At 38.5% G+C, this 23,991-nt stretch overlaps 2 protein-coding genes across 9 annotated transcripts in view; one reads left to right on the forward strand and one right to left on the reverse strand.

The window, feature by feature from the left end:
* The window catches only part of PPFIA4 (PPFI scaffold protein A4), a 110,101-nt gene extending 101,700 nt beyond the window's left edge, over positions 1-8,401 (forward strand). For 6 of the 8 annotated variants that reach the window (XM_087929243.1, XM_087929247.1, XM_087929245.1 and 3 more), the window contains 5 exons: positions 1,056-1,231; positions 2,191-2,259; positions 3,723-3,900; positions 4,821-4,915; positions 7,221-8,401. In XM_087929243.1, the coding sequence (XP_087785369.1) occupies positions 1,056-1,231; positions 2,191-2,259; positions 3,723-3,900; positions 4,821-4,879 (482 nt within the window). In that variant the 3' untranslated portion in view covers positions 4,880-4,915; positions 7,221-8,401. The remainder of the gene's footprint in view (positions 1-1,055; positions 1,232-2,190; positions 2,260-3,722; positions 3,901-4,820; positions 4,916-7,220) is intronic. The other 2 variants (XM_087929246.1, XM_087929248.1) reach the window with 1 other exon arrangement.
* Positions 8,402-12,440: 4,039 nt separating this feature from the next.
* MYOG (myogenin) lies at positions 12,441-18,462 on the reverse strand. The gene is made up of 3 exons (XM_026697326.2): positions 17,901-18,462; positions 14,826-14,907; positions 12,441-13,307 (listed from the first exon to the last, which is right to left on the reverse strand). Exons 1-3 carry the CDS (start codon positions 18,450-18,452, stop codon positions 13,186-13,188), a joined length of 756 nt encoding a protein of 251 aa, XP_026553111.1. The 5' UTR covers positions 18,453-18,462; the 3' UTR covers positions 12,441-13,185.
* Positions 18,463-23,991: the final 5,529 nt, after the last annotated feature.

Here is a 23,991-nt window from a genome sequence, read left to right on the forward strand (position 1 = left end):
TGGACCCTCCCTAGTAGTTCTCAAAGTATAACAGAATAACTGACTTGGAGGTCTTTCTAACCCTATACCATTTCAGACAAAATGGTTGTCCAATCTTTTCTTAAAAATCTCCAGTGTTGGAGCACCCACAATTTCTGGGGGCAAACTTCTGGAGGTTTACCTATAATTATTGCAGTTAATTGCTTTAATTTGGTAATATTCTCTTTGTGGCTGAACAACAATAAAGGAACTACTCAGAACTCCACATAAGGTTCCTGGTTCTCTGGACATGATTGTAGTTCAGATTTTGAATTATAGTTTTTTTAAAGCCTATTCTTTCTATTTTTCAGAAAAGTCAACTCACTTTATGAAATATGGACCCCTGTTTAGTCAATGCTGTTTTACAAAATCAGTTTTATTAGTTATAGAGAGTGGAAATACTCTGGAGGCTTTCTAATTACTGATTTTTCAGCAGGATTTGTTATGCTTGAAATCTCTCAGATTTATCACTTTAATCTTTTTTATATTATTATATTTCAATATATTTCCAGTTGTTTTATATATCATGCTCATGTGTCCTTGTAAGTGATTCTGGCTGATGGGGGATTGTAGTCTTAAAGTATAGGTAACTGCCAAGGGCCTCAGGATTTCTGTTTTTCATGGTTTTGCTGATTTTATAGCTGATGCTTATGTCATTTTAAACTTGTTCATTTATTGAATTTTACTCTATTTGTTTTCATTGAGTTCATTTATATTCACTGTGTAGTTAATCTCAGCCATATGTCAGGAGCACTTCTGTTCTGCCTGCTACATCTTTCAGAAATGTATTCAAGAGAAAGGTATAAATATAGATTTTTGGTGTATAAATAAATTAGCACATACTTGTTTGACATTTTACAGTGGGACTTATTTCCCCAAAAACGATACTAGAAGAATATCATGACTAGAATACACAAGATGGACTATTTTTAGATACTACATCAGTATTTTGTTCTTTTTATGTCATGAACAGATCAGAAAAAGTGAGCATTCTTCTGGGTAATTTCATTTATGTATATAATTTCAATGTCTTCTAGATGTGCTGGTCTGGACAAATGATCAAGTAATTCACTGGATTCAATCCATTGGACTTAGAGAATATGCCAACAACATCATTGAAAGTGGAGTCCATGGTGCACTTATTGCTCTGGATGAAAATTTTGATTATAATAGTCTGGCACTTATTTTACAAATTCCCACTCAGAATACACAGGTAGGAAGAAATGTTTCACACCAACAAAGTTGATAGTTATTTCTCATATAATGAATAAACCTTTTGTTCTTTATGAAGAACATCTTTCTTGGATTTTTAATCTAACACTATTAAATTAAAACAAATGATACAATAAAAGTTACTTTGTTGTGCTATAAGTTATTTCAGTTACACATTTCTTCCTCTTAAGGGTAACCAGAGTCTATGAGACTGAAAGTTTATCTTACTGTTCATTGCAAATCTGTCTATGAAATCTCTATACCATTATGAGAACTGAACAGTGGTGGGAATCAATTTTTTTTTACTGTCAGCTCTGTGGGCGTGGCTTGGTGGGTGTGGCAGGGGAAGGGTACTGTAAAATCTCCAGTCAGAAGTGGTATTTGCCGGTTCTCCAAACTACTCAAAATTTCTGCTACCAGTTCTCCAGAACTGGTCAGAACCTGCTGAATACCACCTCTGGAACTGAACCAACCAGAGTTCTGATTTTCAGAATTTTAGGATATGGATAAATGCATCTTTTTTTTTTAACACTCCCAAAGGCATTTTGTATTGTTATTTTTAGAGACAGTATGCTGAACTGTATGGAGGCAATTGATTTGCCTGGATCAGGAGTAATAAGCTTCTAGTTTGTGAGATCTAATTTATTTGCACTAAGCTCTACCAACAGGAGGAATTAAGTTAAAAATGGATGAGTGAAATCAAATGCAGTAAAAACACTCTAGTTGGAGCTGGTAGTCCCCCACAATTGCTATGCCATATACTAGAGTTATGGAAATAGATATATAGGAACCTACCCCTATGTTACTAGGAGAATCTTGCTGATCTACCAAAAAGTATGAAGAGATCTACTAATATAAATATCAATTTATCTTCTTCTTTGGTTCTGATAATAAACAATTTGCATTAATAGTTTTATTTGCTTAGATTATTTCTATTGCATTATTTGATATTGTTTACAGGCACGACAGGTGATGGAGAGAGAATTCAACAATCTTCTTGCCTTGGGTACTGACAGACGACTTGATGACGTGAGTGCAAAGTACAGGATGGAGATTTAAGAAATACTACGCTTATACTATCAGTTAGAAAGCAACTGGAGATCTGGAAATAGGACTGGTATTGAAGTTATTTTCTGGGAGGTTCCCTGTGATGTTCAATTATATGGAGGAAAAGTAGAAGTGGGCACTTCCACATTGCAAACATACATGGGGTGAGAGAGGTATTATAAAATTAGGTGGAGGGGAAGAATTGAAAATGAAGCCATCTTATTTCTTGAGAGAGAAAGCCTTAGGATTGGCAGAACATATGCCATTTCTTCTTCCTTTAGATCTGCGAGGGACAGTTGCTTGTCAAAAATAATTCCAGCAACCTTGTTTTTAAAGAAATGCATACGCAACAACCCTGCATAGATCATCTAATTCAGGTTAATGTTTCAGCTGAACAGAGCTAATCTGAGACAGTGTTTCTCAACCTTGATGAGTTTAAGTTCCTCGAATTCCCCAACTAGCATTGTAACGAATTCTGTAAACAAATTTAATTTTCTGTATCATAGAATCAACTCCTAAAAAGTAGTAAGAAAAATATATGTTCCTAAATTTCTCTGGGCAAAGATCTGAAGATCTTTGGAAATACTGCTATCTTCAGCTGCAAGTAGAATACCTCTTTGTTATTTTTCTATTTCCATTACAGGTATTCCTCAAGTTACTACCATTTGTTCAGTTGGCATTCAAAGTTAATGAGGGCACTGAACAATGGGACTTATGACTGGTTCCCCAAGTTCTGGCTGTTGCAGTGCCCCATGAACAAAATTGGGACACTTGGTGACCAGTTGTAGTGTCCCACATTACATAATAGCCATTTGTGACCTCCCCTGTTGGCTTCCCACATAGGAAGTCAATGGTACACCAGCAGGGAAGATTGTAAGTTGCTTGAGTAATTATCTCTCCCCACACCCGGACTTACTTTCCTTGCATCCCTCCCTTCTTCCTCCCTTTGCTCTCATGCACTAAGTGATGCTATCTTGTAACAACCACATCACTTAGCAATGGCAATCCTAATCCCAACTGCAGGCATAACTTGAGGATTGCCCATATTGCCACTGCAAGAGATAGTAGTGACAAACTGTGGGACAGCCTGTTTGCAATGTTTCATCCAACGTTGTGATTGCAAAATTATGGACCTAATTCCAAACCATAGATTTGCTAGATGTGACCATCGTCTTTAATCCACCAATACATACTTGTATACTGTGAATATTATTTGGAGAAATTTCTGCTTTCTTGTTTCTAGTAGGTTGAGATAAGAAGTTCAAACATTTTCTCAAAAAGAAAAAATATGTATTGAGAAGCCTGGTTCTACTTGAAACCCATGAATAATTAACCCAGTTCCAGCTTTTACAGCCTGTCCTAATCTTTGATCTCCCTCTGGAGATTGTATAGTCTCCAGTGGTTACTGTGTGCAATATATGATGTAAGTATCCTTTTCTTTATAGGGTGAAGACAAAACTTTTCGGCGAACTCCTTCTTGGCGAAAACGCTTCCGCCCTCGAGACTTTCACAGTATCACCATGGTTAGTGGGTCAGCAGAAACTCTTCCAGCAGGTTTTCGAGTGACCTCTTTGGTGCCTCTGCCACCTCCTTCAGCACCACCGAAGAAAATGCCACCAGAAGGTAGGGTGAAACTCTACTATTATTCATGAGATATGAATTACACCATTCTAAAAACTCAGATGATTCTCTGAATCCTGCATGGTGTGTATGGTGTATTTTCTGCTGACATGCAGCCCAGTGCTATGTTCTTTAAGCACCAACCTAACTACTAAATGAACATTTGGCATTGAATTTTTACCCCCAAAACATTCAAGCCTTTATTTGAATTCCTGGAATCTCTTATTGATGTAGCAGAGGTTTGGCATAAACAAAAAGATAGAAGAATAATTAATGTTTGCTGAAAAACACATATCTGAATTCCATGCAGAGCATTTCCTTACTTGGGGTTAAGGAAAGAACAAATCATTTTATGAGGAGTTTCTAATACAAAAAAAATATTGACTGATTAGTTGCTAATATGTTCGCTGCCTTGGGTTGTTTGTAAAAATAATAAAGGCGGGATACAAACAGACAAACAAATACAACTTATATTTATTGATTTGTTATTAACTTATCTGGAAGAAAGAAACTGAATTGTGCCTTTGAAATTAAAATATTGTATAAAAGTATTTGGATTCTAAAATAATTTAGAATTAACAATTTCAATGAACACCAATTTCCATGATCATAAACTTTGAAATACATTTCACTACTTTTCAGGTTTATTAATAGCATTCCTTCACTGTTTTAAAAACTCTGTCACCATATCCTAAACCATGTGTTGGTGAGACCGGGATTATGTGTTTCATGGCATTTAAGCTCATTGGATAGTAATTTATTAAAATATAACCACTGAGAAATTCACCTAAATTCTGACATCCATAATAAGCCAAAATAGGCAGTCATCAACAGGCATGCAAAATTTAATAATGAGCTTTGCATGAGAGCTTATTGACCCCACTAATTGCATGCTTTTGTGTGCTGTGCTAAATGGTTTGCAGTTGGTGCACCTGGGTCCCAAAGGCTGGAAACATCCACAGTTCGGACATATTCCTGCTGAAATGCAATTTCCAGTGGGAATTGGCCAAGGCTCCAGGTAAGTTTAGAAACTAGGACAGAACAAGCACAGTCTTCACATTCCACAGAGGATCCGGAAAATAATGGATGAAACCAGAAATTACTTGAAGTATAGGTAGTCCTTGGCTACAACTGTTCATTTAGTGACCGTTTGAAGTTACAACGGCACTGAAAAAAGTGACTTATTTATTGTTGCAGCATCCCCTGGTCACATGATCAAAATTCAAATGCTTGGCAACTGATTTCATATTGATGATTGTTGCAGTGTCCTGGGTCTTTGCAACCTTCTGACAAGGAAAGTCAATAGGGAAGCCAGATTTACTTAAAAACCATGTTACTAACTTAACAATTGAAGTGATTCACTTAACAACTGTGGCAAGACAGGCTGTCAAATGGGACAGCATTTACTTAACAATTGTCCCACTTAGCAACAAAAATTTTGGGCTCAGTTGTGATTGTAAGCTGAGGACTACCGCTACCAAATTCAGTTCTTTACCTTCATGTTGCTAAACTCAGATTTTTTTTTACCTATTACTGGGCATGGCTTAATCAACTTTATCTATTAATAATCTGTTTAGTCCATGTCTTCATGTTTAAGCAGGGCACAAAACCAGTTCTCCCTACATTTAATTTTCAAGAAACAATATTAAGGAAAAAAGAAAACATTCTCCTCCAACCAAGAAATTTTGTTGTATGACATGAGCCAAAAAAGAATTGATGAAAATAATTGACTTTTTTAGTTCCAGCTTCATCCCTTAAATGGATAAAATAATGTTGGACAGCAAACAGTAGAAAGTATGGCTTAAAATAAGATTTGTTGGTTTTGATATGGATTCCTGCCCGGCTGTGAAGCGCTCTGAATGTTTTTGAACAAGTTGTTCTTCTGAGCTTCTTGAAAGAAAAATAAAAGAAAGAAATTAAAAGAAAGAAAGAATAAAAAAATAAAATAAAGAAAATATGCTAATAGTATATGAGAGAATACTATATTTTAACTCAAATTACACAGGAAAGGATAGCTATCAAATGGCTCTAACAGTATGAATAACAATAACAGTATCCTAGAGTGAAATGAAATCTTTTCAAAACATTTATTAAAAGGAAACTGTATTCAAAACCATTTTAATAATTATAACATTTGCACTAAAGATCTATTTTATGACATATCAATTACCACAGTAGAGCTTTTAGGCACCTTTTTCTACTCCAGATTATTGGGGATGTTTTCTCCACACAGCAGGATACCGATCAGCTTGGTTACATGCTATAAGAGATGCAAGTGCCTGAAATGTCCACAAAATCTTAGTGGGTTATAATAACAAAGAGGAGGGAGCATTAGGAATGTGCTGAATAGAGGCAGGGAAGGTCTCTGTGGAAGTGAAGATGACAGCTGTTGGATAAAGATAGCAAACTTTATCCCTTCCTCCCCAAGGCAACATCAACATTGATCTTGATAACAGAGACAAAAACAGACATGTCCTTGTTTATTGGGGATTCTAGATGCATCACCCATTTATTTGCTTGTGCCTGCCATTTGTTCTGCGAGGTCTATGTTTAATCAGTAGAGAATCCATTCTGCCTCTTCAATAAAGGCCTAGTGATGTAATGTGCCAGTGCCACTGTTTTGAAAATTTCAAGTGAGGCAACCTTAATGGAATCATGTAACCTGTCAGAGGAAAGAGACATCAACCACTCAAGAGATTCTCCCATATGTTTTCGGCAATGTGGGTCATTCACTTGAATTCATCCTTTCGGGATGCCTAGCCCTGTCACCCTTTACAGCTGGCCCTACTGAATAGTTATTGAAGGTGCCATGTGAGAACCAGAGGTGGTATTCAGTAGGTTCTGACCAGTTCTGGAGAGCCGGTAGTGGAAATTTTGAGTAGTTTGGAGAACCGGCAAGTGTCACCTCTGACTGGAGATTTTACAGTATCCTTCCCCTGCCACGCCCACAGAACTGGTAGTAAAAAAAATTGAATCCCACCACTGGTGAGAACATGAAGCTAAATAAGTTTTTCTTCAATATTCCTTTAAAATACTGTAGGTGAGCTCTTTCCAGGCAGGTGCCCTTTAAATGTATTAGGACTGAATCTGAAAGCCTGCAGTTTTAAAAATTGTGATCCAATTCTACAGGAAAGTGCATAGACGCAGAAGGTGAAATGATTTTGTCAACAAACAGTCCATATTTCAGGACAACCTTGATTGCTGTTGTAAAGCAAAATTAGATTTCCAGTTGAGAATGAAAACAAATGCAGAACAAATTTCTCACAGTACAGTTTCCTTTCTTATTGAAGTCTAATTGTCCCATTTTTTCTGATCTTTTGCAGCACATTCCCACTATCTTTATGGTTATATGCTGGCTGCTTTCCGGGAGTAGGAGATTATGCCTGCTTCTTTAGCTCCAAAGAACAGAAGCTACTGGTCAATTGTTTTAGGCCTCATGGCCAGCAGAACTTTCTTTCTCTTGCTTGTATACAACCCTCTGATCTCCTGTTTGGTATCCTTAAATCCCAATTAAATATTTTCCCTCAGCTTTAAAGATACCCTCATTTGAGAAAGAGAACAGGTTTCTCTGTCTCTAAGTCTGCACTATGTATGACACAATGATTTTGACATAGGTTTGGTAAGAAGTGGGTGCACCTTAATGCTGGCCTGCAGCAGTTCTTGCACCATTGTCTGCCTGTGCTACACTCTGCCATTATGCCTGAGGGCAGCTGAAGCTGCTTGTTCCTACTGTACAGTTTGGACCTAATCAGACAATCACCAAGAAACAAGGCAAATGAAGATGGGAAAGCCCAGCTCTGAACTCTTCCTCAGGTGCATTGGGCTTCTGCTGGACCTTCTCATCGCGCCACAAGACCATAGACAACATAGGTCCTCAGTTAAGAAATACCCAGGCTAGAAACAAAATGGACTGGTGCTTGATGGAGAGAAGGGAGAGGTTGGTTACCAAGCAGGTTTTGTATGGGCTTTTCTTAGATCCCATGTTCATGTATAGAAGAAAATTAAACCCGATGCTGGGAAAGCAGAACATGTTCTTGGACATCTCTTTTGGCTATACCAGGAATACTCTTATCTTTTCCACATAGACAGACAGAAAATTCCCCTTCCTTCTCTCTGCATCTACAGGTAGCCTGTGATCCCCCCAAAATTTTAGCTGTTACTATTTCTCTCTCCTAGGGTAGGATCTGTTTGTCTCTTCATGATGCCTTTTGCCTTGTGTGCCCCCCTATTACTGATGTGGTATTTCTTGGTGGCTGGAATGCCATATATTCATACAGTGCTGTTTGAAAGTGCAATATCCAAGAGACTGTACAGTTGCAATGTCTTTTTTGGTGTACGACTTGCCTAATACAGTATTAAATATTTTTTTAATTTACAGAGTAAGTGATCCCTTTATATGAATAATCTCTTTCTTTTGTTATATTGGTACTGCATGGATTCCAAACCCTGCAAATAGGTCAGGAATGGGTGTATGTGTGTTCCAATAAATCTGATTTTAAAACAAGGCTGATTGATTCATACTTGTCTTCTACGTGAATGCAGCGTCTCTCTTCAGAATCATATCACGAATGTAGTCAAACTGAAAGGTTTATCTCATTTACTTATTCCAGTTGGAAGATTTATTCCACTCTCCCTCTCCCTCTCCCCCTCCTTCCCTCCCTCCCTCCCTCCCTCCCTCCATCTCTCTCTTGATTTAGCTAGCTACCGTAGCTATATAGCAGCTATCATCATAGTATGTAAAATTTATTTAATTGCCCATATTACTAATGTGACTCTGGGTAATGTACAATAAAACCAACAAAAACATCTTAATCAATAAAACTATTAAGAGAAAATATAAATAAGATCAGAAACCAACATCTCACATATAATACAATCATGTCACGAACTCTTTGATGGGATCCCCAAACTTGTTGCAAAAAAAAAAATTACCACACATGTGAAGACAACAATCAAGTTGGGGTTAATCTCACCTCAGGGGGAATCAATCATGTTCCAAAGGATGAGTTCCACAGCAGAAAAGGCTAATAATCTCTGGGTCCCGTTAGATGGATAGCTTTAGCAGACATAGTAACATGCCCCCGCTGCTACACCTGGTGGGATGGGCATTGTGACTGAGGACAGACAGTCCCTTAAATGCTATGTGGGGTTTCCTGCAATTTCTCTGGCTGAGAAAGAGAATAAACATGGCTGACATGGCTGGATACCGTTCATTATGATGTTTTAAATTGGTCATATTAATAATACATGAGCATTTTCCTTTAGCAACGAGTTATTCAGGCAAGATGAGCTCAGTGCTGGAAACACAAAACACCTCTGTTGGGTGACCCACACAGAACATTTTGTGTCTGTTGATGTGCTGGCTTCTTTTGTCAATTTCACAACTATGTGCTATTTTTGTTGTTTTTCTACCAGTATACACTGCAGACAAGGAGAGAATTGTATCCCGGACTGCTAATAGTTGATACATGTTTCTGAATTTATGTTGAAAGCACATTTTGCAACATTATTTTTCAGTGTCTAGCTTCTCTTTTTGGATTGAGTTTATTGAGTAAGAATATCCAATGTCCTGCCTTTTTTTTCTTATGATTTAATGGCAAAAAATTATGGTGGCTATAGTATCTTTCAATTTTAGCTTCAGGAAAAGAAATAAGGGAAATAACAACATATGTCTACAACACAACTGCGATATTACATTTTTAAAAAATGAATTGCTATTCATAGTATTTCCATGGCTTTTTCTGTTTAAGGGAAATATAGGATCAGAGGATTGCACTGAAAATAAAATGACCTCATGTTTTTCAAATAGCCTCAGAGTATAGAATATAGAGGTTTCAAACTAAGAATATCAAGTTGACTATACACCTATATTTATACACCTATATTTATCTATTTGTTAGTTTTATATCCCACTTTTTCTTCAGGAATTCAAGGCAGCATACACAGGGGTGGGATTCTACCAGTTCGGACCAGTTCTATAGAACCGGTTGTTACGATTCTGTGCAGTTCGGAGAACTGGCAAATCGCGCCACTGGCTGGCCCCTCCCCTCCCCTCCTGTCGGATTTCTTCTTTCTAGCTAATCTAAATCACTGTTGTACTGCTTTGCCTTCTCCCAGGAGGCTTCCCTAAGGCCCAGTCAGGGGTGGTATCAGGGGATTGGGGGGTGGGGGAGAAGTGGCCCAAGAGCAGAGCCGAACCTTCCTTAGGACTGAAGCTTCTATTTTTAAGTGCAGACTCAGGTAACAGATTGCAGGAAGGTAGATCTGTGAGTGAATCTGTGATTCTGCAAGCAACTCAATCTGCTTTGCCTGATTTTGGGTAAAAGTTATATATATATATTGTATATATACACTGCTCAAAAAATAAAGGGAACACAAAAATAAGACATCCTAGATCTGAATGAATGAAATATTCTTATTAATTACTTTGTTCATTACATAGTTGAATATGTTGACAACAAAGTCACACAAAAATTATCAATAGAAGTCAAATTTAGCAACCCATGGAGGTCTGGATTTGGAGTTACACTCAAAATTAAAGTGGAAAAAAACACTACAGGCTGATCCAACATTGATGTAATGTCCTTAAAACAAGTCAAAATGAGGCTCAGTAGTGTGTGTGGCCTCCACCTGCCTGTATGACCTCCCTACAACGCCTGGGCATTTGCTCCTGATAAGGTGGAGGATGGTCTCCTGAGGGATCTCCTCCCACACCTGGACTAAAGCATCCCCCAACTCCTGGACAGTCTGTGGTAAAACGTGGCGTTGGTGGATGGAGCGAGACATGATGTCCCAGATGTGCTCAATTGGATTCAGGTCTGGGGAATGGGCGGGCCAGTCCATAGCATCAGTGCCTTTGTCTTGCAGGAACTGCTGACACACTCCAGACACATCAGGTCTAGCATTGTCTTGCATTAGGAGGAACCCAGGGCCAACTGCACCACCATATGGTCTCACAAGGGGTCTGAGGATCTCATCTTGGTACCTAATGGCAGTCAGGCTACCTCTGGCAAGCACATGGAGGGCTGTGCAGCCCCCTAAAGAAATGCCACCCCACCCCATTACTGACCCACTGCCAAAACGGTCATGCTGGAGGATGTTGCAGGCAGCAGAACGTTCTCCATGGCATCTCCAGACCCTGTTATGTCTATCACATGTGCTCAGTGTGAATCTGCTTTCATCTGTGAAGAGCACTGGGTGCCAGTGGCGAATTTGCCAATCTTGGTGTTCTCTGGCAAATGCCAAACGTCCTGTATGATGTTGGGCTGTAAGCACAACCCCCACCTTTGGACGTCGGGCCCTCATACTACCTTCATGGAGTCTGTTTCTGACCGTTTGAGCAGCCACATGCACATTTGTGGCCCTCTGGAGGTCATTTTGCAGGGCTCTGGCAGTGCTCCTCCTGTCTCTCCTTGCACAAAGGTGGAGGTAGCGGTCCTGATGCTGGGTTATTGCCCTCGTACGGCCTCCTACACGTCTCCTGATGTACTGGCCTGTCTCCTGGTAGCACCTCCATGCTCTGGACAGTACACTGATAGACACAGCAAACCTTGCCACAGCTCACATTGATGTGCCATCCTGGATGACCTGCACTACCTGAGCCACTTGTGTGGGTTGTAGACTCCGTCTCATGCTACCACTAGAGTAAAAGCACCGCCAGCATTCAAAAGTGATCAAACCATCAGCCAGAAAGCATAGGAACTGAGAAGTGGTCTGTGGTCACCACCTGCAGAACCACTCCTTTATTGGGGATGTCTTGCTAACTGCCTCTGCTTTCTACCTGTTGTCTATTCCATTTGCACAACAGCATGTGAAATTGATTGTCAATCAGTGTTGCTACCTAAGTGGACAGTTTGATTTCACAGAAGTGTGATTGACTTGGAGTTACATTGTGTTGTTTAAGTGTTCCCTTTATTTTTTTAAGCAGTGTATATACAATATTTGCATAAATATTTACGTACAAGCCACACCCACCCAGTCACATGACCACCAAGCCACACCCACAAATTAGACCATGCCCTCAGAACTGGTTGTTAAGAATTTTGAATCCCACCCTGGGCATACATAACACTTCTTCCTCCATTCCCCCCACCACCACAAACAACCCAGTGATGTACATTGGAGTCTGGAGAGAGTGCCTGGCCCAAAGTCACAGAGTGAATTTTCATGAGAAAAATGGACTGATATTCTGTCATTAATTTTGTAAGGTAATCAACAAGAAAATCTGTGCTATTGCTAGGATGGCATCTCCACCGAACTGTCCCCCCTCTGTGTTTTTGCATATGTATGATGATAATTAGAATAAATTATCCTGGGGTCTAATAGTTAAAGTATGTCTCTTGTATACCTGGAGATTCATCCCATTTGCTAAGTTTTGTATTGGCAAAGAAAAGAAGATGTATCAAATGTAGCACTGAAAGGGGAAGTGGTGGGCTCAAAAGATATACAGAGAATATAATTTGTATGAAATACATTTCTTTTTCAGGGAGTATTTTTAGTACTTTCAAAAAGAAACCAAGAGAGCATTCCATGCCATCTCAAAATAAATTTAAGCAAAGAAAACCTTTATTTTTTATTTTTTAAAAAATCTCACAATAAATTAGCAAAATACAAAAATGATAACTGCACACAGTAAAAATAAAAAAAGAAGAAAGGGAAAGAGAAAACTAGTGGCAGCATTTTCTACAGTTTTTGCGCCTGGAAATTGCAAACTAACTGCCAAAAGAAGTTGGTCGAATAGCATCTTTTTAAAACACACACAACATTTGCACACACCCACAATAAAAAAAAAAAAATTGGCCCCCAAAGGAACATTTATAAAAACCGGGAAGGAAACACGTTTTCATTAGCATGCTGTTCTGTTATTTCTTTAAACCTTAATTCGTGTTTGCAGTAATACATCAAATGACATTGGACATGCTACTCAGATCCATATTTTTCATTGAACTCACAATATTCTTTTTGAAAACCAGGCAGAAGCTTAAATGAGTATGATTAGGCATCTCTCACTAACTTGCCTAGGTTTGAGGGGTTACAAAACAAAAACAAAACCACTTTCAGGCATATGGAATTGGATAAGTGGTTTCATTTGTTATCTAGAACAGCCAGAACTGGGAAATGAAATGCCATCCAGTGTTAGCTGGGCACTTTCCCCTATTTGGAATATCATTCAGTATTAGTGAGAATAGAAATATCTCCTAATTATAAAGTTCTAGTATTCTGTTTCTTCTATTTTACAATGTGCTGGTGATGACTAAAATGAAGAGATGGCTACTGTTGGCTGCTGCTTCAGTTCTGAGATCTCTCTTCCTGGAACACAACAGCTACATCCTCTACCACAATACTATCCACAATTGAAGACAGAGAATGAAGATTGTGGTCTTCAGAAGAATCATCACTCAGCAAGTGATCTGTGGAGAACAAGGGAGTAATTTTAAGTAAAGAGCCTTCTCTGAAAACCCAGTTACTACTAGACAAGATAGGAAGGAGGGGAGATCCTATGGGCCTAAAGGGGTGTCAAACTAGTGGCCCATGGGCCAGATGTGTCACATGCAGGCCACACCTGCCCCAGCTCCACAAAGGCAAAAAAAACATGACATATCATGTGACATCAATATGACATGGCAAATTTGACACCTGTGCTATGGGAGAATAAAAATCTGAGACACTTTGTGGTGGGATTCAGTTATAATTTGGATCTGTCTGCCTCTAAAATACTTTCTATCATTTTGATTATTAAAGTCATTCAATGTATTTTTACAAAGTATTTTATTGCATCTAAAAAGTGAAGAATCCAAGAATCATTAAAAGATGGATATAAAATTGTCCATCTAAAATTGTCATGTTCAGTGGGTCCTAATGCATTCACATATTAATGGCCACTTGGTGGAAAACTGTATTAAAAAGTATCACCCTGCTTTCCAGATAGTAACTTCAGAAAAAGTGATAAAATTATTTAACTTTAAACTAGATCTCGTTGGCCATTCAGAATCAGCTGGAGGACTGCACTTAATAAAGTAGGACAAACAGTTACTTTTGTGAAATATGGAAAAGTATCATTTCTCCTCCTTAGTTTCAAATCATCTGGAGGGACAAATATGACAGCTACAATGTTGGACCATTGATAAAACATAAACATTACAAATTATACTGGCAGTGTGCTGAGATCTGGGCTTGGTCATTAACAATTTCCAAATACAACATTGCTTATTGGAGTTTTATGTTTTTGTTGGCTTGACTTAAAGAGGTTCAATTTATACACTTATTTCTTAACATTTACAATTATGTCAAAAAGATCAATTTAAATAAACTTCCTTAGCAATAACAATAGCACTTAGGCTTATATGCCACTCTATAGTGCTTTACAGGACTCTCTGAGCAGTTTACAATGCCAGCATATTTGTCTCAGTAATCTGGGTCCTCATTTTACCAACCTTGGAAGGATGGAAGGCTAAGTCAACCTTGAGCCCGTCAGGATTGAATTCCAGACTGTTGGCAGATTTAGCCTGCAATACTGCATTCTAACCACTGTGCCACCAGGACTCCTTGGGGATAAATATCAGAGATAAAGCAGTTCCTTATTTTAAGGAGCTTATTTTAAAATTTAAATTGTGGAATTTCTATTGCTTTTCAGTGAACTCTACATAATTCTAATCTTCAGAAGAATTTCCAGGTCTCACGCTTGCTTCTGAAAAAGCACAGTTGCCTACAATCTTCTTCACAATTCAGAACTTATTGTTACTTCTTAAGAAACACAAAAGTTTTATCACTGCAGGATTCCCCGGTCTGTAGTTCCATAGAAATCGTGTCAAAAATATGCATATATTAAAATGTACAGGAATGGAAGTTGGCAGAGAGTTACAAGTTAATTTCAAATAAGAATGGTCAGGATTTGGGGATTTGGATTTGGATTCCTGTACCTAGCCTACCTGTAGGATGAGTGCTGAACTCTAAATGACTGCTCCACTCTGGACTGCATGAGGTGCTACTAGATCCATGATCACTTGGCACCTGGAATCAGAAGATGAAGATATTTGAAATTGAATCAAAGTTCTTTGTTGATTGTACCCTTCTTGCATTCTCTTTTGTACTAGATCAAACAGGTCATTTTTATTGCTTTCTTTTCCTACCATTGCTTTTTGTTCTTCCAAAATATATTTTGTGAGGAATTATCTGTCACCTGTTCAAAATCTCAATCCACAATGAAAATGTTGATAAGTCTAACTTGAAGATGATATTATTGAAACAGATTAAAACAGTTATCATAACAAAATATAAGATAGAGGGCAAATACAGCAACAATAGTTTCCTGAACACGTAGACCAAAGGTTTCAGAAGTGAAAAATAGTTACAATATATGCTTTCCCCCCCTGTGTTGAACATGAAAGGCAGAAAGGCCTTAAAGAAGAACCCAAACTAAAATGTAATAGGGCTCAAAAATTTTCAACATAGCTTATCATTTTTTTCTTTATCTTGGAGTTATTCCCTACCGCTCCTTGTTTTTTGGTAGCATCTGAGATGAGCCTAGCTATTGCTCAAAATTGATATCAAGACATGAGATTTACAGGATTATATTCACACACACACACACACACACACACACACACACACACAATATGTTTATATATAATATATAACTATATGATTTTATATGTATCATTTGCAGAATATTCACATGATGTGAGGTACATAATGAGGGAGCTGAGTTTTAAACTGATTCTGAACATGTATATGTATGGCTCTGCAGTTGGATCGCTTAATTAACTGTTTTAAAGTATGAATTTGGTCATAATTTACCTCATCAAAAATATTATTACTTCATGAACCCAAGGTTCCAGCAACGGAGAGAACAATGAGATTTTCTGGATATGATTTGTGTTGTACTTGTTAACCTACACATTGTTTAAAATATATGTTATGACAACTATTGTTAATGGTGCAATAGCTTTTTCTTACATCTTTGTGTGTTTTGGCATGCAGCTGTCCCTCTTGTTCCTTTGGAAATGTATATATGTACACACACACGTGCACACACACACACACACACACACACACACACACACAATCCAGATTTGGGTTGAGTAGTATGGGAAGATGCAGTGAAATCAAGTTTCCTGAAATAGAAACTTAGAAAAAGTTTCTTAGAAAACTTAGAAAAAGACAAGAGATATGATTAAAACTGTATTTTCAACCTAAATAAATACACTCAATTATTAAAGTTGGATGACTTGTCCAAGACAACCTGCTTAACCTGTGCCAATTGAATCAGAAGTAGTTTGTAAATATGGAAATTTGCAAGAGGAAGATTAGGTCTATTGGCACAAAAGTGAATATAGCAGTGATCATCGCTTATGAAATTTCTGCTAGCACATTTTTCTTGTTATTTAGAACAAATGTGGATGCGTTATTTGTATGGAGAATTTCCTAAGTAAAAGAACAAATTATCCCCATCTAGTGCTAATAAATATAATTGCCCCCGTGGTTATCTGCAATTAACGGCTGAGTATTCTTTCTGCAAAAAAGTAGGTTTTCTTCCAAAGATTTGGATATGTTGTAAGGGGGATGAAAAAAAAAATCTGTATGATGTTAAAGTTCCATTAATTCTATCCTTCAAAAAATCAAGGTGACAGATGAGATAATGAATAGGAATAAAAAGTTACAAGTTTTGAATATTTTATTGTAATTTAAAACAGCTGCCAATGTAATTTCAATAGCTTTGATAACAGCTCTACTCTTTGTGGGATCTCTCTCAACACACATTTCTCTCATACTCTCAAACGTACAAACAAACATTCCTGATGTTCTCAATTTAATTATTAGAAAAAAATATGTGTCTGGCAAGCTCAAATGTGGAAAGGGCACTAGAAAAATATGGGAAAAATATGGGAAGTTGAAATCACAAGAGAAATTCTGCTACTGAGCCCAGACATTCAGGCATCTGCTGCTCTTTCATTTTTCTTCCTTTTGGATTGATATTCCAGGCCGGTATCCAAATGTCCCTGAATGTTTTTAAATGGAAATGTCTTGGAACCCACTTGAACTTAGCAAATGTGAGCTCCCACCACTCAACCTATCACTCTACTTTGGCACATCTGCTACAGCTTGATTCTGAAGGGTCATCTGTTGAATATAACATTATCCATCAGTCACTTCTGTTTTAATCATTGCCCCTTTTTTATGTCTATCTTGAAAAATATATCTAGGTGCGATAGCATGCTTCTCTAAACAACTAAAGTATCATTGTAAAATGTATTTGGTTGTTGTGGGATTGCTTTATTTACTATAGTTCTTCCACACTTTTGCAATGGAGTCAGTAGTTTATGGGTTCAGGTGATTTAAATGAGAAGTCCTGAAAAGTTACAAATTAATTTACAGGGATCCAGTGTAGAAATACACGATCGCCCAGCGATTGCCCACTAATAATGTATGTTTAACAACACATACATTTAATAATGCTATATTAAAATAAAATTCATTCTTCTTCTGGATATATAATCTTCCAGTTTACTTTTCTGAACCAGCATTGAGTTGCCTGTATGCTTGTTAATTGATCAGATATGTTAATGAACATGGTTATCTTATTACCTATAGTGTATAAAAAAAACTTTTCAGTAATGAGTATTGACTATTGGTAATGCCAATATTTTAAAGCTGGCATTCCTAAGAACATAAGAGCCCTCTTGGATTAATTCAAAGGCCCTTCTGGTGCTAGAGTTTGCTCAATACAATGGCCAAACCCTGCCACTAAAGAAACATTGCCTGTGATTCAAAAGTAGTTATATCTCTAGCCTCCATAACTTTATCTTATTCACTTTTAGAGCTACATAAATGACAGTCATCATCTCATCTACTGTATGTGCTAAAGTATTGTGATCAGTGTGAATTTTGAACATACTGTAGCCAACCCACAGTACTGTGGCCTGCCCACATAGTTGGAAGGGCTTCTATTGCTGTGAGTTCTATGTCCCTGTAGGTAACTGTTTGAACCCACCCCAGGCACTTACCACTGGCTGGGTGCTGGCATTACAGAAGCGTAGTTCCGGTTGGTCCCGTTCCTGTTGATTGAGGGTAGTGAGCAGAGCTTGTAAGCGTTCAATGTATTGGATGGCACTGCGCAAGATCTCCACCTTGGGAAGCCGCTGGTTTGGGTTTAATAAAGTGCTCCGTTTTAGAGCTTCGAAGGCTTCATTGACTTTCTTCAGCCGGCGCTTCTCTCTGAGGGTGGCTGCACGGCGCCTGTCGATGGACACACTTTTCCTCTTGCACACTTTGCATGCCCAAGGTAGACACTGGCCAGGACTATGGTCTGCCACCATTGAGACCTTTTCTTCTATACCTGCCCGGCCATCGGGGCAAAGTGTCATGGCCGTTCGGTCTTGATAGGCAGCCTGTTCGTAGTTGTGTAAATGTGGGCTCAGGTAGTTTTCCCCATCATAGAACCGGTCTGTAAAAATATAGGGGTTGGTCTCTAGGAGTTCCATAGCAAGCGTCTGGCAAAGCAGAGTCTGTGTTGGGGAATGAAACTCTGGCTCCTCACACCAACTGCTTGGTGGCATTTAAACCCCGTGTGGGCATTAAATCACAGAGATAAATATAGCAAATCTCTAGGAAACCTGAGCTTGCCCTAAGCTGCTGCTTCACATCAAAACTTGTCCATCTGATTTCATGTACTCTCCCTATGGGGATTAGTTGGCTGCTTGGGGCAGTGTTGTGGCTGAAAGGGGGGCTGGGGGTGTGTGAGTGGATGAAGGAACTGGCATGTGCTCCAGAGAAGCCCAGCCGCCTCTCCAACAACAGTCCCGTGGATTTATTTTCACTTGCACTCCTACAATGATATTGATGATCAGTTGCTGAGCTGGCCGCTCTGTGCAACATTCCTTTCTCATCTGCTCCTTTCAGTTATTGCTTCCTGCCAGTCCTAAGGCTTCCTAGAGTCTGGGGGAAGAAGAGTGCCAGGACAGGCACAAAGGTGAGTCCAGAGCATTTCCTGAAAGGACAATTAACATCAACCTTTTTCTTGGAGCGGGTGACACGATTTGGCTGGACTCTTCTGAATTGCACAAGCACTGCAGCTCCATGCTGGAGATGTTTGATTGCTGGTTTATTGACTCGCATGCAATCAATAGTGCAAACCTACTCTACCCATAAAATGGAGGAACTGTTAACCAGATGCCATTTCTTCCTTAGCCATCTTGAGATGGGATTACTGTTAGGAGCTCTTCATACATAGACTAGCACTGGGGAAGACTTGCTTCCAACTCTCCACTAGCCATGAAACCTACTGTGTAACTTAGAGCCAGTTGAGATCACATATTGAGCTAAATCATGGGCCTGGATATAAATGATGTTTGTATTTCTTCAGGGCCAGGAGTTCAGGGCATTTTACTCCTTTATCAGCTGTCTTTGTTCTCAGATTGGTTTACTTCAGTTTCCTGGCTTTGCTCTTCAAAGATCAATAAACTGGAACCACGAGGGCAACCAAATCTGAGCTGCAAAAATCCAGATGGTCAGCTTTCAAGTGTACTGAACTTCCCTATCCTTTCACACTCCAAATATATTGAACAAATATATTAACCGCCTTTTATACCAAATCAGCAAAGCTGGCTAACAGTTAAAAGTTGCCATCTAACATACCTAAAAAGGACTATCTTGCATGGCCTAAGCTACATTGCTGGTGTAAAAAGCAACTGGATAAGACAGTAGGCTTGGATGGGGCAGTCCTTGCCCACTTGGGGCAGAGAGGAAAATTAGGTGCTGTTCCAGAATGCAAGAAATACTTTTTGATGTTTTTTGATTTTGCTTTATTTATTTTAGGGTGGGGGGGGCTTGTCTCTGTTTCAAAGCTATTCAACCAGCGCTGTCCAAAGACGTTTCAGTGGTCATGTGGCCAGCATGATGTCAAAGAGTGCTGTTACCTTCCCACCAAAGTGGTACTTATTTATGAGCACTGGGCCCTATATTTGGCAATGACTAGCATAGTGAAATCCTCAGGACTCCTTTTATTTATTTTAGAGATGCCTTGTAACCTTTTTGGAGAAAGGAATGTATTAAAACTGCTGTAATAAACAAATATAAACAGAAACATATTGTGTGTGGTTCACTGCATCATCTTCTGTTACATCTCTTTCCACACTTCATCTTACATATTCCGTCACTCACCCAAGGTTCTGGGAGTGAACTAGCTCAACTAGAAGAACATAAACAAGAGTTCATAGTCAGGATCTCTTAGTGCTTAATGTATAACTAATCCCCATTAAGTGATTCTGAGAATGGGCCCTTGCTTAAGAGCAAGAGCAGCGTGCTGCTAGATCAGAGTCTGGGGTATTTAACGTACTTTGCAAGAATCTCAGCAAACAGCAGGTGGGAAGGGGGAGTGACTGCATTTGGGGGGACTATAAGTTGCAGTGACACTGTGCGGCCATTGTCTAATCCTCTTGCCACAGTATCAAATGTTTGGTCCCGTGCCAGATTAATATGTGGCTATACAAAACACTTTTTAAAAGGCTGGGCTCACATATACTTAATTGTACTGTAGTCTTTTTGGTTTTGTCAAAGCAAGTTGTAAGTATCTTGCCATATATTTAAAATTACATTAATGATTTAGTTCATGGGTTTTGTCAGCCAATTCTGATTTATTTAATAAACTGTGGGTATATGTTCCATGGCATAACATTTGGTGGAATTTGAGCCTTAGGTTGGACTCATTTTAAGTTAGAATTAATAAAAAAAAAATCAAGACTTTTGGCTGCTTCCAATACTATTGGATGAAGCATAACTTTCTATATATATATTCTGTTTCCAAATAGTCAAGATGTGTCCACTGGAACATACTGAAATTGCTTAGGAGTGAAATTTGCTGAAGATAGTTGTTCACTATCCATGCTGTATTCACACTGATTCACTGGATTATACACTAGTCCAGGTTGGTTCCTCCAGTGCATAGGATTCTCAGTCTCTACTTGTCTGGAGGGCCTTTGTCTGCTCCCCTCCCCCAATCATATGACAATCTTCCAACAATTATGAGTATAGAAAAACCATCCAGTTCGGTAATCCTATAATCATGAGGGATTGCTATCATAAATGGATTTCTATGGAGATTCTCAATCATCCAGGTCATAATTATCCCAAAGGTGCTTTTCAAAAGGCAACTGGACTTGCTTGGGTTTTTTTCTTTAAAACGTTTTTGTTCTCATCCAAGAACCTTCTTCAGTTCTGACTGAATGGTGGTGAATGGAAGGATGTATATTCTTTGCAGAATATAAATGGATGATCTGTTCTGTTCCTGGGTAAATTTAAGTGCTGCACATACAATCCCTTCTTCAACTGAAGATAACAAATGACTCCAGTCCATGAAATGTTGGTCCTAATAAAATTGCTATTTTATAATTCAAAGGATTCTTTGGTTTAAAAGAGTCATAGTCCTTTCCTAAAATTATTTATTTTACTGTAGTCTTGGGAATCTGTGATCTTCCAGAAGTTGTTGGATTCTCAGTTAGCACAGTCATGACAAGAAACCATCTGTACCTGAAGTGCCACAAATGGACCATCTCTCTTCTAGCCAAATAACAGAAAGTATTTTGGAGAGGAGGTCAAAAGGTCTAGGTGAGATTTAAAAGAAAATAAGTGGTTACAAAGAACCCATTTTGTAGATATGCTTCATTGTGATGTATTGCTGTGTTTTGAACTAGGATAATCGATAGCAAAATATTTTACTCTCCATATAATGGATTATTTTTCTATATATGGAATAGGAACAGAAAAAGGAATAAATTTAAAATGCCCATCCCATCATCTTTGACAGGACTGTAGCTCTTTTAGATTTAAGTGCACAGCTATGGCTATTTCAATTCAACACAGAGAAATTTAAAACCTTACAGTGATTTCCTTATTTAGCACCACCCAGGCATCTTGTATTCTAGCTACTTATTAAGTAAAGTTTTATTTTTCATTTGCTCCACATTCTTCTCTCATTGTTTTTGGAGAAATAATTCACACTATGTTTAATCGAGATTAAATTTGACTGGAATGCATAATGCTAGGAGATGAGAGTTGAGCATCCATCCAGTTCAACTAACATGACTTTCAGACCAAATGCCAGTTGAAGGTCTGGCCAATGGAAAGAATGTAAGCAAAAAAAGAATTTTTCCTTTCAAAATCCCCCCACTGAGTCAGAGGGACTTTCTATTTTATTCACATTTCTCAGCCCACGGGCTCAATGGGGGAGGGACTTTGGGCAGATTTCTAGCATGTTTCGAATTTGCCCCACAGAGTTAGCAGCCACACCAGCCTATGATTCATTAGGGAAGGCTAGGACTTTTTGGGATGCTCATAACTGAGCTGCCTCACTTATGACCAGAATATGATGTTTAATTTTAAACAGAGCACAAATATAATTGCTTTGAGAATGTGCCTCCCTTACCCACATTTCTGGCTATATTCAAATTTTTGGCATCTGTGCAGCATGCCTTAAAAAGTATGCAAATACATACATGCACACTCGGAAGAAATTTGCTTTTGTGTTTATTTGCAAGTATGTGCCTTATTTTAGCCTGCTCTATATCGCATGTTTTTATAAGTAGAGGTGGATTTCAAGAATCAGTACATTTTAATTATTATGCAGAGCAGAGAATTTCATCTAATGCAGTATGTCACAATGCTGTTAGGTGAGAAAAGCAGCAGTCTGGAAAAAGATCCTCTCCTGCCACATTTTCTTTAAAGTATAAGAAAAGTAGGGCATCCCTGCCTGCCCTAATTGCATGCAATGCCTGGAATTTTGGAGCTGCTTTAGTGCCACAACTTCAGGTCTAGGCTGAACAATAATCTACGTGATGGTTCAAAATCTAGCTAGCCACCTAAATGTTAGATCCGATCCAGCAAACCTCCATTCTACCCAATAACTCCAAGACAGACATCTCTCCAACAGTTCCTTTTATTTGGATAGTAACTGGCACAACTGTGGAATCCCGGATCTGAAAGTTCCAGGCTTCTTTACAATAAGTAAAAACTATAAAACGCATCCCCTGCACCCATCATCCATCACATGGCCCAATCACCATCCATTCCCATTAAGACTTCCTCTCAGTTATGTGCAACACAACCTGACCTTGAATCAGAAAAAGAATGTTATTATGTCTAACTAGATATACTCCAATATATTCTCCCCTCCCACTTTCCTAGGCTCAGATGTGACAGCATGGGAGCATCTGATCTCAATATGGCTTCCAAAGCTGACATGGGTCCCCAAACTTGGCAACTTTAAGGCTTGTGGACTTCAACTCCCAGAATTCTCCAGCCAGCTATGCTGGTTGGAGAATTCTGGGAGTTGAAGTCCACAAGTCTTAAAGTTGCCAAGTTTGGAGACCTCTGCATTAGATAATGGACAGAAATAAACCAAGGGGAATCTTGTACTTACACATTCTCCTTCATTAAGGTGAACACAAAGAAGAGTGACTTCTTCATAACTCTTGTGATTCATGGCAGCGTGGTTTTTTTTGTAACCCCAATTGGTTTTTTTTAAAAAATGATTTAAACCTGGCTTGTTTTAATTACTTCTGATTAGAACAAGCAGACATTTAGCAAAATTGGATGCAGGCCATTTGGTGACCATCTGCTCACCTATTTTTTTATATAAAATGTAAATGTTGTGATTATGGGCTGTATCCAGAATGTACTAAAAAAATTCAAGATGGTGGCAGGCTGACAGCAATAGTTCAATTGAAAGTTCATATATTTTTATATGTCTATTTCTTGCCCTCAGACCCATAGGGTGAGTGTATTTGCACTTTAATTGTTCTGTATTTTACCATTACAGAGCCTGCTATATTTTCATCCACACTGTTTGCCATTCCCAGTTAATCCTGGCCATTTCCATTTCTTGTTTGACTTATCTTTTCTTTCAAGTCTTTCTCCATTCTCTCCTCTAAACTGGCAATATTTCTGACATTTGTATTAAGTTCATCCTTTTTATTACTATTGGTCCTGAAACTATGTCCAGCATTTAAGTCCTGTCTATTTTTGCTTTTAGCACCTGTAAACTGGTACTCTAGAACTTGTAGAAGGTCTGTCACTAATTTCCACATATTGCATGTTGGATAA

Source organism: Pseudonaja textilis, chromosome 3, assembly GCF_049901715.1.
Source record: "Pseudonaja textilis isolate UNSWEBS1 chromosome 3, rPseTex1.2, whole genome shotgun sequence".
Classification (NCBI taxonomy): Eukaryota; Metazoa; Chordata; class Lepidosauria; order Squamata; family Elapidae; genus Pseudonaja; species Pseudonaja textilis.